At 34.7% G+C, this 16,163-nt stretch overlaps 1 protein-coding gene across 1 annotated transcript in view; it reads right to left on the minus strand.

The window, feature by feature from the left end:
* CFAP47 (cilia and flagella associated protein 47) overlaps positions 1 to 16,163 on the minus strand; it is a 266,976-nt gene that overhangs the window by 242,207 nt on the left and 8,606 nt on the right. The window contains exons 5-20 of the mRNA XM_033053233.1: positions 15,781 to 16,009; positions 15,109 to 15,263; positions 14,233 to 14,375; positions 13,423 to 13,658; positions 12,710 to 12,908; positions 10,526 to 10,739; positions 9,997 to 10,149; positions 9,147 to 9,336; positions 8,946 to 9,042; positions 7,546 to 7,762; positions 6,628 to 6,872; positions 5,529 to 5,659; positions 4,323 to 4,445; positions 2,822 to 2,953; positions 1,704 to 1,781; positions 1,007 to 1,151 (exon numbers count right to left, since the gene is read on the minus strand). Of these exons, the coding sequence (XP_032909124.1) occupies positions 1,007 to 1,151; positions 1,704 to 1,781; positions 2,822 to 2,953; positions 4,323 to 4,445; positions 5,529 to 5,659; positions 6,628 to 6,872; positions 7,546 to 7,762; positions 8,946 to 9,042; positions 9,147 to 9,336; positions 9,997 to 10,149; positions 10,526 to 10,739; positions 12,710 to 12,908; positions 13,423 to 13,658; positions 14,233 to 14,375; positions 15,109 to 15,263; positions 15,781 to 16,009 (2,687 nt within the window). The remainder of the gene's footprint in view (positions 1 to 1,006; positions 1,152 to 1,703; positions 1,782 to 2,821; positions 2,954 to 4,322; positions 4,446 to 5,528; positions 5,660 to 6,627; positions 6,873 to 7,545; positions 7,763 to 8,945; positions 9,043 to 9,146; positions 9,337 to 9,996; positions 10,150 to 10,525; positions 10,740 to 12,709; positions 12,909 to 13,422; positions 13,659 to 14,232; positions 14,376 to 15,108; positions 15,264 to 15,780; positions 16,010 to 16,163) is intronic.

Raw genomic sequence — 16,163 nt, forward strand, 5'->3', positions numbered from 1 at the left:
TCACCATTTCAGTTCTGAAACTGACTGAATGTTATAGGACTGGTTTCAGGCACAAACTCTGATCCAGAGATCATGTGCAATGTGTCTGATCCCATGCTGGCTGCTTGCCTGCTATAAAGAGCCTTACAGCTCTTTTCCAAGTTAAGACGACGACTAGGAGCCCCTACCTTCCCTTTTTTTTAAGTGTATCACATGGTAAGAAAAACCTTCTAATTTTGGGAGATAATTTTTTACATCATCCACATAAAGTTCAACATAAAAATACAACTAAATTTTATAACGGTGTCTTGCAAAAGAAAGTCTTGATTTCCTGAGTTTTTACCTTTGCTTATAAAGCCTCTTGTACCAGCAAAATTCTCTAGTGAACAATGATGGTGGAACATCCCAGAAGATGCCATGACTGAACTAGGAAAGCCATGAGCAACGATGTGCAGGATAAGAATCTGCACTAGTTCTATCAAACAAAAAATAATTCAATTCCACTACTGCTCCAATAACTTCCTGAGCTGAGCATTCATGCAGAATAGAGCCCTGTCATCAACCTGCAGACACCCTATCCCTTGGGGAAAAAGAAAAGTCTGAACCCTTATAATGGTGATGAAATAATCAAAGGGTAAAAGTTGTCAAAAAGTGGGTATGAGTCCACGAATAGGAAATTACTACAATTGTTTTGCTTTGTTTCTTTGGGTCTTTTAATATTTTATTTTCACTGATGAGAGGGTATTCAAATTTTTTATTATACATTAGCAAATATTGGGGGAAAAAATTGGGGGAAACAAATCTATAGGCAACCTGACATTTTCCAAATATCTATTTTTATCAAATGTCATCTTACAGGCAAATCAAAATGTCTTGTCTTAACTTATATTAATCAATGCTTTTAAAATCATTGCTTTAGGTTTTCTTATATCAGAAAATTTAGCTACCAGGAATGGTCTGACAGATTTTCTCTCAGAATTATTCATTCTTTATTTAATGAAAATTCTGACATAGCATAAGCGAATACCTGAATTGTCTTCAGTTGTCAATTTAAAGTAACTTCTCTGAGAAAAATCAAACTCCACTCTGGTACATGATTGTCCTTTGTTCTCCAGCAAAAATGGAATTGATTTGGTACTGCCAACATTAACATTTTTAAAATCAAATGTTTTCTGTAAGTTTAAAGAAGAAAAATGGGTCAAAGCACTGTGAAGTCAAGTTTATAGGTGAACATAATGTGAAAAAATACAGTTGTGCAAGATTCATAATTTATAACACAATAACAATATTGGTTAACCAATATTCTCACATAACCCTATCTTTAAAATCTTTTCAGAACACAAAATATAAGAGTTTGGAATTTAATATCACATCTAGTTTCACCATCAGAAAAGTTTTCAACATTCAGTAAACAGTTCAGGGACTTACTTTTCCCTTTATGTATTTTTTGCTATAACTACCTTAAGAAATCCTCTTCTTTTTAACATACTTATTCCAGATTGTCAAGTTCAAAAAACTGAAGCTGTCAGCTATCATTTAGTATAACTGTTACAAGTACATCTGGCTTTTTAATATAGCTTCCTAAGTTCATCGCTGATAATTTTCTCAGGAAGTTAGTTTAGGAAGAAAAGAAAAATACAAAGTAGAGAGGAGCCATTCTGACATGTAGGTAAAGCAAAATACTTAACCAATCTTACCAAATGCTACAATTTCTTCACACTTACCACATCAATGTCTATCACAGCTGTGCATGAAAATCCACTAATCCTAAGCATGAGATCTGCTCCATTCTTCACTGCCACCTAAGTGAAGGGACAACACTGGGATTGTGGACAAGGTCATTTTAACATAACTATCTCATCAAATCTGTCATAATTACATGAAAAAAGTCTAACACAAAAAAACCAACCCTATCTCACAGACACAGAGCAGAGCGTCAGTATAAATTGCACTGAAAATATGAAAATAACTCTGCCCTTATAAGACATTTTTGCTGCAGAAATATGAAGAGATAAAGTAAATGCCTTCATTTTCTACAACACAAATATATATACAGAAACCAGTGACCAGTCTTCCCCAATTCTGGAGACAAAAATAATACTGCAGGAGGCAGTTTTACTAGAATGAACAGTTTTTTCCAACAGGAGAAATCTGTGTTCAACAGCTGTGAGGATTGGAATATGTATCACAACACACATTGCTTGTTACAAGGTAGACACTGCTGTTCTGGGGAATATTAAATCTATTGTAAAAATGGAAAAAATAAATCAATACTAGGTTTAACAAGGATAATATATACAGCCCAGAAGATGGTGAATCCAGGATCAGTCAGAAATGGTAGCAACGTTCAGGCCCTTGACAGCATCCTTTTTCCTCATCTCACTTATCTCAGGAAGCAGGCACACATCAAACAAAATGTTACATGTTTACTGCACATCTACTATCACAGCAAACCTACCAGTAGAGCTGTGTCTGAGAAAACCACATAAAGAAGTCAAGAAATTAAAAACATTAGAGTATTACAAACCCGCCTCACTATAGATTACAAAAAGTACAGGTATGTCTACATTATCTCATAAAGAACAATCACACATTACTTCCAACAGCTTGTCAGTGGTATAATATAATCAGCTCAAACTGAGAGGGTGCTTTGATACTTCTGAGCAGTGCTGAGCAAAAAAAAAACAGAATAGGTTACAGCAGTAATGATCTGCTGCAAGAAAACCTTATCCTTAAACAGCATTAGAACACTGAAAATAAAATCCAAAAGGTGCATGCATGTACACATACAAACACACAGGATAACACTCAAAAAGATAAAGTTCTTCCAGTTTTGAAATACCTCCACTTTTTTATCAAAATTCATGTATGTCTTTGGAGTGAAAGAGATTTTGAGATGAGCAACGCCTCCCACAGGAATCACTCCTTCAGAGGGGGTGATTTTCATTCCAAGCAGTGGGTTTGAGTCGAGAACCTTCACAAACACAAGCAAGAAACATACTGAAAAAGATGTTTGCATTTATTTGTTTTGGTTGTTGTTGCTTTATTTATACCAATATATTTATCATAAAGATTTTATATTCTTATCATAAAAACTTTGTATTCTTACAAGAACTTTCATGGCAAATAATACTAACTTGAACATAGAAGTTTGGGGAAAAATGCAAGTAAACAAAATAAAGTAACAGATTTCTAAACATAACTGTCAGTTTCTACTATGAAATAATTCTTCCCACCAATTGGAAGCTTGGAGTTCTGAGTTTTGGGTTGCTTCCACTAAGTTATCAAAATTAAGACTAGCTATCCAGCAAGTCTTCGAAATATTCTGCAAAACATTTATTTTCAGTGACAAATAAATTCATCACTTCTTCTTTGACATTCACAGTAAGATTCACAGAACCTCAATTCCATACAGTTCAGTAATGATACTAGAAGTAAATACTCAGTTTACCCACAGTTAGCAAAGACAAAAAGGAATTAGTTCTCTTCTAATGCACTCCTAACATAGCTTTTTAAAGCACAGCTACACAAGTGATAGTGACCAAGACCAACCAGCTATGGCTTGGCTTGGCTAAGAGTAATTCTGGAGGCTAAAAAGGCTGAGTATGTATGTTTGTTACTGGCTATGCTGAATTTATTCTTTCAGCCTCCAAGACTATGATACTACTTGTTATTCAATGCTCAGCTGATAAAAGAGAAATCTGGTACAAATCAAAATGAACATGTTTCTCAGTACTGTAATAATGAATTAACAAAAACTTTTCCTTCATTAATTACAGTAATTATCCTGTGATCGGCAAAACTAATGAGATTAGGTTTCCTATTACTTTGTGTATTATGTCTTTACCCACTCTGGCATCCATCTCATCCCTTCTTCAATTCATTGCACAGCCCCTCTTGCCCTTGGATGTTGGTTTAGCAAAGTCATCCACGTGCTGTGACTGCTCTGGGTCCCTGCATGCACTGACTGGGCAGCATGGGTAGGATGACCAGCCAGTTTGCTCTGTCTCTTAATGCAGGAAAACATCCAATAAATGTTTTTCCAAAGGGTACCCCAGAATGGGGTTCTACGCTCATCCCTGGCTCTCAGGAAACTGCCAGAATCATTTAGGCCATCATCACTTTGCTTGTTTTTTGTCCCACCTACCTATCAGTGCAAATTTGACAGAGGGACAGAATTCCTATTTACATCAAATTTTTTTCTCCAGAAAACATCACAAAAACCTAAATAGGTGCATATTTAATAACTGAAAACACAAAAACATAATATGATCCAGTAAAATTAACTTCCCTCTGCTCCCCAGCCCAAGGAATTAAGTGTGCTAGAAATAATTTTCTCTTACTTGGAAGTATGCATGGTTGTATCCTGTGTTTACAATACTGGCTGTCTTACAAATGGTGAAACCAATTGGACTGTGAGTGAAGGATATACTTGGAGCTATGAACTGAACTTTAGCAGTACCAAACTATTAAAAAAAAGAGAGAGAGATAAAAAAAAGCAAACCATATAATATATTCCTAAGTACAAATAAATAATTCAGCCTATTTTTAATTACATAATGAGCTAATATAGTTGTAAAAATACATAAATTGGAAGTATTCAAATAGGAAAACACAGCTTAAGTGTGAGACAAGATTTACTCAACATACTGAGCTTATCTAGATTCAAATTGAACAGACTCAACCATACAGATATTTCTGGACTCATTTCAAGACTAATAAAAATATTTCAATTAAATTTAATTTAACAGCACAAACTCCATTAATTCCAAATGTGTGATCAGGACAAGACATTTCACAGATATTAATAGCACTAGAAATGCAAATATTCCAATTTACACACATCCTGGTTTACATATGGCAAACTTCCAAGACTTCAAAAGAAAAGGAAGAAAAGAAAAATAGCTACTGGGGGAAAAAAAACCAAAAACAGGCTCACCAAAGGAAACGGAAAAGTTTTTTGGCTCCCAATAACAGTTCTAGAACATGTAGCCAGTAGAATAGGAAAAAAAAAAGTGTCTCTTCTCCATATTCTCTGGTATGCAACATAACACCTAACTAACCAAAGCTGAATGTCACTGTTTAGAAGACTGCCCAGAACAGTGTTTCTCAAATACCATGTTCAAATAACAACACAAAATTAAGAGTCTGTTGTTACCTTGAAACTCGGAACCATACCTTCCCATACACACCTAGATTTTTATCCCTTTAATAAGTAATATATGTCTAAAAAATTGTCATATCACCTCTTGACCCTTGTTTAGTCAAACTAGGCAAGCCAAGCACAGTAATTAGCCCATAATATATGAGGACCACTAAGCTGTGATACCAAAGAATATCATCAACAGCAAGAAAAAGGTAAATTGTCTTTGCCTTGCATCTCCATCGTCTTTGGCACATACTCTTTAGTTAAACTTGTCAAGTAAAAGCTATATGAAATTAAAATATTTTAATACAAAATAGATTATAACAGAAATATATTTGAAGTATTACTTGTTTAAAGAAAGCCAGAAATTTTTCTTCTCTAAAGCTGCCACATGAATTGTTACCTTTGCAGAACATTTCAAGTTGATTGAATTTCCTCTGCGCACACACAAGAGGAATTGTCCTGTGTCTGGAGTGTTGAACCCTGGACTCCAAACAACTTCACACTCCACCTCACTATAGGCCTCCACAAACCCTGAATGTATGTACATAGTTTAGATGTTACAGCATACACATGTCCAACTGTCAAATTACATTGTATAATCAGAAATAAAATAGGCACATAAAAGTGAAATGACCTTCTATTACTGAATATAAGTCTACATGTCTTAGGTGTTGAACAGTCAGATGAATTAAGTAAAATGAGGTCTTGGATTCTCATGAGCATTGCATAACCTCTGTATTAGTATCCTGCAGTAAAACACACTCAAAGATTACTGATATTTTTAGCCATTAATTATTCTATTAGTCAACATTAAAAACAACAAAAAAAGAAGAGACTATCTTTCTTGCAGAATAGCAACTTGGGGAAAGATCACATACACTTTTTTGCTTGCAATTGAGTCTGAATTTTTATTACCAGAAATATATTTTCTCAAGAATCAGAGCACACCAAATCCAATATAGTCAACAGTTTGTTCTTTAATAATGGATCTCCAATATATCCCTGCAGAATACTACTTTTCAAAGAGAAGGTAAAAGAAGGTCCCTTTTACACTGCAAAAAAGTGTACACACATCTAACAAATACTGATTCATGATGCAAATGCAGATGCTAATCTCAGACTGAATTCCATTTATTCCATTATTAAAACTTAATCAACTTTTTAGCTGCTTCATTCAGTGCTTTTGGAAAACTTGCTATCCTGATGAGCTGTATGATGTTGCTGCCCCACTCTTGAAATGTCAGCAATCTGTGCTGAGAGAAATGTTTACACAAGCACTGCTGGTTGGGCACAGAAGCAGGAAGCTGGACTGAGCGTGCATTCAGGGCAGGGCTTACACAGAGAATGCTGCTGTGGTGCTAAGCTGTGACCTGATACTGTTTTTGGGACACACTGACACCAACAGAAATCTAAAAATACAGTTTATAGCATCAGTTCAATGTTTGTCATATTTAACACTGTTGACATATACATACACATACTGTATTTGCATAGCATACCTCTGGTTGGCTCTATAGTAAATGCAGATTTTCTATCTCCAGTTACAGGTCTCCAAGTAAAGCCAGCAGGTTCGTTTCTGGGATTGCATACTGTGACAGTTCTTCTAAACTCTGTCCCTGCTAGGCAGCCAGAAACAGGATTCAAAACCAGTTCCTTTGTAGACAGTTGAAGTTCAAGAGGCATTGCATGTGCAATTACCAGCACATGTCCAATGTGCTGGTTGTTTATTTTGTAATTGAAAGAGCTGTAACATGAAAATATATCTCTCTCAATATTTTTATGCATTTATTATGTTACAGTCAGAGTAAAGTTTACATGAAATATAAACACTAGCAAGAAAATACTTAACAAATGAGTCAAATGAGTGTGAACACACAGTTAAGACTGTTAAGAGAAAGTTTGCAGTTGTTCTCCATACTACTCAAATCATGTCAGAAGTGAAGAGCAACCTAAAGGATGATCAACCTCACACAGTCATTTTAGCATTAGAAAACAGAGTTCATACCAGCTGGCTAGAGAACAGGGTTTTTGTACATTTTCCCATAGGCTGCATCAAAAGACCTGAGCATGGATGCAAGTGATGCAATGCTAGGCTCAAAAGAGAACAGTATTTTCCATAAAAATTTCTCCTAGCAAATATACCATATAGCAATTTTTTTTCCCTATGCTACCCTAGCTACATAAGGCTTTTTACAGTACAGATTTTTGTTTGTGGTTTTAAAAAATCCAAGAAACAGTACTGTAGTAGGAAAATTTTCAACATAAGACTACATTGATTTTTGCAATGTCACCATAGATGAGCACACACCATTAGCAATTATAATAACTACACTTTAAAATCAGCCAGGCGATTTTTTTAATAAATTTTACTACTGTCAAGAAAATGTGTAAATCAAGACAAATATAAAAATCCTTACGTTTTAAACATTCCAACAGTGGCTGTCTCAAACACAACTGGAATATGAGTTTTTGTCAGAGGAGGCACCACCTGAGACAATGGAGATGTCTCCTGCAATTCCGCAACTTCAATCTCAATTTGTATCCAAATATGAACTGACAAGTTATTGATGATATGTAGTTCTTTGGTTGTTGTAGAATACACACAAACCTCACCAAAATCTATAGTAGAAGGACCTGAATTATGTAAGAAATAAGATCCTCAACATTAAAAGGTAAAAGCTAATGTAAAGAAACATAACTACTAAAATATTATGATCAAATGTTTTAATTCTTCAAACTTAGCTACAAAAATCTTGTACTGGAAGAAATTATCACTACAACGTGAAATAAATATCATCGATGTTCCATGAGTGTTTTCAGCAGTACAAGTCAAAAGCCAGCAACATTTATTTTTTAATTGTGCTTGTTTTAGTCAACTGGTAAAATAGGAAATCAATGCACTCACTGCCAACAGGACTATTAATAACCATAAATACTTCTTTTTGTTAAGCAGTTATTTAAAAGGACAAATTACTACCAATTCTGTGAAAGTTTATGTATGCAACCTGTTAGTTTACTCCCTGATGTGCAACCATTTGGTTTAATAATTCATGTCATGTGATGGACATAGAATTACTTCACTACCTAGTTTACTGCTATCACTAGTTTTTAGGCTGGCCTATAAACTTGAGTGCACCTTACAAAACTCTCATTACTTACTGTATTATTATGTTTATCTTGTACCTTTCCCCAAGTATATCAGTTTACACTACTCAAGTTCTGGCTCAACTGAAAATTTTTGAAAGCCCAGAAAGTACTGAAAATTCTTTTTGCTGCAAAAAATCTTTGCTGAAGAAAAGTTGACATTAAAATAGACCTGTAGCAGTAACAAGTGTTGTTAGTAGGTCACTAAGAAGTATTAGAAGGTGTTACTCCCCATCACAGAACTTGCCCTGAAATTATTTTGATAGAGAATCCTGAAGTTCTAGTTTTTGGGGACATCAATCTTCACAGTTAATTCCCAGAAATATTCTGAGGACTTCCATGAATCTGATATTAATGCTGGTCCAGGTACTATCCACTAACAAGGCCTAAGGGTATGAGTAACTCTCACACCATGCTGTGGTGATTTCTCTGTAAGATGTTGTGGTATGAGCACTCTTCAAAGGAAACTCCTTTTACATGTTCATACCTAATCATATCTCAGTATTTGCTGAGAATTCCAAAGCTTTAGTGAAACACTACTGTAGGTCAAGCTGCCTACCAAATTAAACTGTTTTCTATTTAGGGTGAACAACTATAATCATAAACTGTATTACTATACATAAGTGCTTTTATAACAACCATATGCATTTAGCAACCAGATTAAGAATCTTACCAATGAATATTTGATGAAGCTGCTTGTGTGTTAAAGTTAGACTACAATCTTCCTTCTCCTGGGTAGAAGATGGCTCAGGACTAAGCCAGCTCCAAACCTGTGATAAGCACAAAACATTTCCTCAGAGCAGGATCAAAATTGTTATGATTTTCTTAATGGTAAACACATTATGCACACATACTACTCAAGTGTTTAACTTACTCCTTTGTTTGTAGATTTAGAAACGATTGCTGCCAGTTTTCGACTAGTTAACATGCCATTGTCATTTAAAGGAAGCATTTTGGGCTGTGGCTTCTCCTTTAGAAAATCTGAAATTGAGATGTTTGGTGACTGAAGACCTTCAGCTGGTTTAATGCCTACACTCAGAGGATTGTTATAAATATGGAACTGCCTACAGGGAGGGAAAACAAAAAAAGAATGTAGAAATCTAAAAGTTTGAGCACTCCACAATCTACACATTAAATTATTTAATATTTTTAAACAAAACAATTGATATTTTAAGTAGGAATATTTCACTATTTAAAAAACCCTCAAGCACAGAAAATACCTCAAAAATACTTTTATTGTTTTGGTTTTGACTGTAAAACCAGTCTAGAGGACCAGTCAGATTAAAGGACTGTATTTGCTTCAGTCCACAGAATATATAAATACCTACTGAATTCATCACTTGGGGTGAGCTAAATATCCAGCTGGAAATACATTTTTAAGATAATTCAAAACAATCAATGTTATATTTTTTCCTATTAACCTTAACAAAGTATTATTACAACTTGACACCTTAAATTAAGTTCACGTAAAGCTTCATTTCCAGTGCCCTGCCTCTATCCCTACATTTCACCCAGGAAGTGATCTGTATGTGTCTAAATACCTGAAACAAACAGGTTTTGAATGCATTATAAATGAAAGTCCCAAGACCGTAAGCATATTGGCATGGGACAAATCTAATATATGATCTGTTAGATCATAGGCCATTAAGTTAATTCTGCACATATATTCATATATTTTGTGTATGAACCTGAAGTATTTATTTACACTTTAAATGAAGTCTTACCTAATAGCCTCTTTCTCTAAACGACGCTGTCTTAAACGGGAAATGAAATCTGCATAATGCTTCTTATTTTCTTCTCTTAACAGTCGTTCAGAGTCAGTATAAGCAAATTCTGGGTCTACATAATTATATCTCTCAGTCTTTGTGAAAATAGTCCTAAATATTTAAAGAGAATTGTAGTTTCATTACACATGTAGAATGATACTGGGTCCTGTTAGAATGAAAATGTAATCGATTTTCATACATATATATTTCATTCCAAACATTCTTTTTATCACATATGATTATTAATATTTGACCTTGTAAAGGCAACCATAAAAATGAAATATTTCAAGAGTAATAGCTACATTTGTAGTTTCACATAAGAAAACTCAATAAATTTATGTTCAAGAGACTGAAGAATGCAATTAATTTTAAAGTACTTTCAGGCTGGAAAAAACCCAGCAAACTGTCATATGTGTAACCAGTCTTTATCTATTTAATGACATACATAAATGTGTGGGTTTAAATATTAGATTCACATAATTCTTACCTGTACTTTTTATTCCATTCACTAGGCCTAAGGCTGGCTGCACGATCATTAGGAAAGGCTATAAGTGCATCATCCTTACAATTCCTGTTTTTCTGGTGAGTATGAATTTGTGTTTGGGTTGATTTAAGGATTGCCACAGGTGCTGTATCCCTGAGCTGTCTTGTACCACGAACTACAAACTGTCCAGTTGCATTGGAAATCAAGGGTGTTAGACCTTAAAATTCAAATAAAACATAAACTTAAACTAATATTTTCTAAACAAAAATTCAAAGTCTTAGAAAATATATCTAATTTACAATGGTCTACCCAGCAGCTCAACAGTCAGTCAGCCATCCCATAGTGATTTTCCTCAGGTAAGAAAGAAGAAGTCATTCACATCATGCCAAGAGCCAATTGCTTCCTTTGGCCTGGATCACACAAACATCAGAACTCAAACCAGCTGTGTCCAGCTGTGATGCTGTGCCTTGCACAGACACATCATCAGACATTCAGAGTTGCCTGTTACAACACCAATCACAGTGTCCTAAAGCTTGTCTTAAGGGCTGCAAACAGGAGGTGTGAATTTTGACAAAACCTTCCAAGCTAGAACAACTAAAAGGACACCTCAGATTTCTTTCACTCCAGTTTTAGAAAAGCACATATACATGAACATTAAAAACTATGGCAGAAATAAGGTCAAATTTCAACTGCCCTTTCCTCCCTCACCTGCAGAAAAAAAACCTGATCAATCAACATATTTTTTTATCCACTTTAGCCTTACTTTAATCCATCACCAAAAAAATCAAAAACTACTTTTCATCTTCTAAGTCATAGGAGTGATTACTTTCACTGCCCAGAAAGGCACAGTTTTCAAGAAGCTTCATTTATGTGAAGGCAGGGGAGAGACTGGAATACAGAGATACAAGTACACATACTCATATACTGGGAGAAGATAACAGGAAGATATAGTACCATCTTGAAAAGGATCTGGAAAAAAAAAAAGGTTTTCCTCCATACTTCAATGAAGCTTAAAAGCAAAACACAGATATCCCTCATAACATTTTTAGAAACCTGCAAATGGGACCAGAATGGGAACATTAATAGAGCAAATGGTAGAAAAGAGCACGTAGACAAGAGCATGAAAAATTTAAATACTATATTAAATCTTTGATCCAAAAAACCCACTTCTTCTAACTGGGTTTCTGAAGCAGGAAAACTGAAGGAGCTCTGGATTTCAAATATAAAACAAAGAAATTGCCAAGCTTCAGTTTCTCATCAAGTCTCGATAGCCATGGATTGGAAATCCTTCCTGAAAATAGCAGGAGTGCCCACTGGCTTATCAACCATACACACACTTGTAGGAAGAAGAGCATTTTATCATGACTTCCAAGTAACTTCCACTTTTTACTCTCCCATATTGGAAAAATGGGTATTGCCTTCCTGTTTCTCATCAGGGAGTCTTTAGCTGGCAGCAGCTAAAGAGAACTGAAGTTCTCCTCCTGACACACACACAACCACCACATGCACCAGTGCACAGGTCAGGCAATTGCACTGGTGCTGCAGAGGCTGCAGCACATTTGATGTTAGAAAAAAATAACGTTTGCCATGACAGGTTAATAATCCTGTGACATCTTAGTCCCATCTCCTGAAAGTGGTTGTTCACGGAAAGCTTTTGGAACACAAAGAACAAATTATAGGCTAATTATTGCATATCCTGAAAGTCTCTTGATGCTGGCACAGGCTTCACAGGATGGCAAGAGTCAATGGACACAGGACCGGCAGCAGCCTGTATGAATTGGCAAATTCATCTGGCAGAATTAACTTTGAAACAATAAAAAACATCCTGTTATCTTTCCTAGCACTTACTGTGCTTTATGTATCTCTCAACTTACTCCTGAAACATCTTAGCAATGTGCAGTGGCATTGTTTGCTGAAACTGAATTTTATAAGAGTCAGATAACCATATGATGAAAACTTATGCTTTAATATTTCAATTTTTGATACAATTAGGGGAGGATGTACCATTATTTTAGCCTTTGTTTTGCAGTCTTATGGGACATGTCATACAACTGAGCATTCCCTCCAGTCCCAAAGAGGTATTACTTTTTACAAGCAAATTAAAAATAGCAAAAAAGCTCTTTTGAAATGCTAAAAATGCGCTTTTAAAACATTTTATCACTTGTTACTTAGTTTTTAGCTTCTTACCAGGATTAATTGTGAATACAATGCTTTTTCGCTTGGATTTGCACACACCAAGTAAGGTCAAATACATTTGATGGAAGGATTTTGCAGATGTCTTCAAAACATCTACATTACTGGTATCTACTCCTGTTCCAATGATATCAATAATTTGCTTCATCTCAAATTTTCCTATTTGATGTGGAGAAAATGAAATCACCACTTCCTGGAAAAGAAAACTCATTATGAGACATAGGAGACAATAAAAAGTCAAGTTTTGTGAAATTCTCTGTATGATTGAGTCCCTGACTCACTTCTCTCCACACTTACCTCTAAGACATTCAAAATTGGGCTTGCAGAATATGCCAAGAGGTACATAAAAATTAGCAATATATGGTAACACAAAAATATGACACATTAGAACACAACAAAGTCTCTTTTGTTGACTTCTGAGAGAAATCTTGTGCCTTGACTTACTGGTTTGTAAGTATATTTTACTTATTTTACTTATATGGCAAATTTCTTCCATTAAAGAAATTTTATCTTACTTGTATATTTGTGCTTTTCTGAAACAAATTTCCAAAATAAATGTCCAAAATACAAAAAATATGTTCGGCTGATATTAAAAGCCACTGCTACCGAAATAAAATTCTTCTGGTTTACTTTCAAGAAATTCCACTGCTAACCACTACATAATAAACTGCACAGTTACATAACCAAAGAGAAAGAGAGGGACTTACCTTTTCAGCTTGTTTTTTAAGTTTTCCTCTTTTAGGAGAAACACTGAAGTGAGCAGTCTTACGGAACCTGAACGTTATTGGAAGGAACTCGGATTCATTTTTCATTGTGCACACAACTTGTGTTTCTTCACCCAAATAACAGTCCTTAAAATTAATTACCGTTCCTGGCTTAAAAGTCAATATCACAGGAAACCCAGAACCCATCAATGCTAAGTCCACCTGACGAGAAACACTTCCTGCATTAGACAAACACAGAAACAAGCAAACAAAATCCCTCTCACAACTATTCTCTCACTAATAGACAAGTCATGTTGTAATTGTACAGTCACAAAAACAAAACAATACAAAAACCAGTATGTTTTATTATACAGTTTTTGTAAACCTAACACAGAGATCTTTATTTCTAATAGCTGTTAGATAATGCATTCCCTCAGTAAGGAAGTTGAGGATGATCAAACTTGCACTTGAAAATGCACAAAATATATTTAAAAAGTGTTAGTGACTTGCAAATGGCTGGGGGTGTTTAATTTCCTTCAAATACTTGCATTTATAATCATTATAATTTATAATTAAGTGATAGGTGTACATTCATGACTCATAAATCCCTCCTTTCTATTCACTCATGTTCAAAAAGCTTTTAGTACTGAAGCATTCAAGATGCAAGTTAATTTATTTGTGTTGATATAAACCAACAAAAATAGCAGATTCACCATAAAACTATTAAGAAATTAAGAGTTTAAAAAGATCAAGATATACAATTTTATCATCCATATATACATTTCTGATGGTGACTATACATTTCTAACATACTTGTGGCTGCTGTGGCACCACCACTGAGGTTCTGCAGACAGCCATCTCTCTTCCCAACAGTTTCAAATCTCAGAAACAGGACATAATCTTGAATCATTGCTGTGTTTGATGTGTTATTCACTTCAAAGTCTCTTTCAAATTTTCTGTAAGAGTCACAATCTTGAATTAAAAGATGGGGAAAAAAAAACCTCCAAACCCAATGCACAAAAAAATCAAGGCATATTTTTGAACATCCAGTCTAGCTACTTTGTTGTCAGTCACAGCTTATACAAATGATCTTTATACTTCCTTTCAGAAAACACAAATAGTAACAAATTTAAGCTCAATATCTGTGTGCTTATTATGCTGGTCATTGATAGCTTTTCCAGTCTAAAGTAGTTTTCTAAACCAGTATCACATGCATAAAAAATACCTGTATTGAGTTTCAATAAGGAAAAATGGAAGGAGTACATTTGCTTTTTCTTTTTCTTTCCAAGAAGAAATGCTTATGTTTAGTTCTTGCTTTTGTTTTGGGTTTTTTTTTCTTTAATGAGATGACAGCTTTCTGAAATGTTTCACTCTCTTGGTGGTTAATATACGGAAAAATCTAATAAATTTCTTTTTCTCACAAAAGCATCTTAACCAATTCTTGGTCCAAATACACCCTTAGGGTATTATAAAACATAAAGTCATAGAAACACTTCAGGCTTTGCTTTCTTTTTTGCAGAATCACATCAAGAAATTTCTTTTAACACACATAAATACATAAGAAGTTAGTCAGAAATAACTTGCAGATGTATTAACTCAAAATTATTTTCTCTAACACAGCTCTTGCAGAACAGTGTAGACCAACCAACTTGTGTGTGTGTATGCATTAAGTAGGTGTCACTCACTCACTTTGGGCTAAAGCAGAGCGTAATCAAAGTTTTCTCATAAGGCAGCAAAGTTCCTTGATCAGGAACACACAAGATCAAAGTGGAAATATCTACATCTTTATTTTTCAGGTTTAACTGGTGTAAAACAGCATCTGTACTCCCCTGAAGATCTGTCCCCTAAAACAAAATCAAAATATGGAATAGTTCAGCCTGCTCTGCTTTCTCTTTTGTGTTTTGTTTTTTTCCTACACATATATTTGCATACACAACAAAGAGAAAGACATAACAGAGGAAATAGCAGTCACATAGTTACACAGCACTTGGTTAATTAACCGATTTTTAAATCAATTTCACGTCAATGTCTTGAATTTTCTTTTTTTAAACATGATTCTCAGATTATTTCACTATCTGAGAAAAACAAATGAAAAAGCAAATGAAACCACAGATTATTAATATCTTAGAACTCAAATTGTGTTTTGATAACTTCTAGTAAGTAATAATTGAAAGCCTCAATTCTAGAGTTGAATTGAAATAAAAAACGTGTTGGCTGGACAGAGGTTTCAGAAAGCCTATTGATCAGGAAATAGTATGACATACTAAAAAATACTAGAAGGTGAATGTTGAGAAATAAAAAATGCAAAACCAGAAAGGAAAACAAGTTTTCAACCGAAATAAAACCAGAGCAGTTTCTTACCATCTCTTCTCCAATGGCATTTTCTTCCAGTACTGCTACCCAATCCATACTCTCAGGGCTTTCATTGTATAAATGTATTTGTTCTGTCTTTGAAGTCCCAAAGTAAAGAGGTCCAAAGTTAATGCATTTCAGTACTTTTCCACAAGACACTCCAAGAACTTTAAGAACTCGTTCAACCACAACACCTTTGATCCATACTTCAGTGCAGCCACGATTTTCCAGCTCCACTCTGCCAGTAAGAGCAGCAAGCAGCAACAGATAATGTAGAGAAGTGTTAGAAATAATCAGTTTGGTTAGTTTACTTTGTATTAGAATCTGTGCCAAAAAAAAAGATTACCCAATCTAAGCATTCAAATTGCTGGCTTTCCATATATAAACTAAGT

Source organism: Catharus ustulatus, chromosome 2 (assembly GCF_009819885.2).
Source record: "Catharus ustulatus isolate bCatUst1 chromosome 2, bCatUst1.pri.v2, whole genome shotgun sequence".
Classification (NCBI taxonomy): Eukaryota; Metazoa; Chordata; class Aves; order Passeriformes; family Turdidae; genus Catharus; species Catharus ustulatus.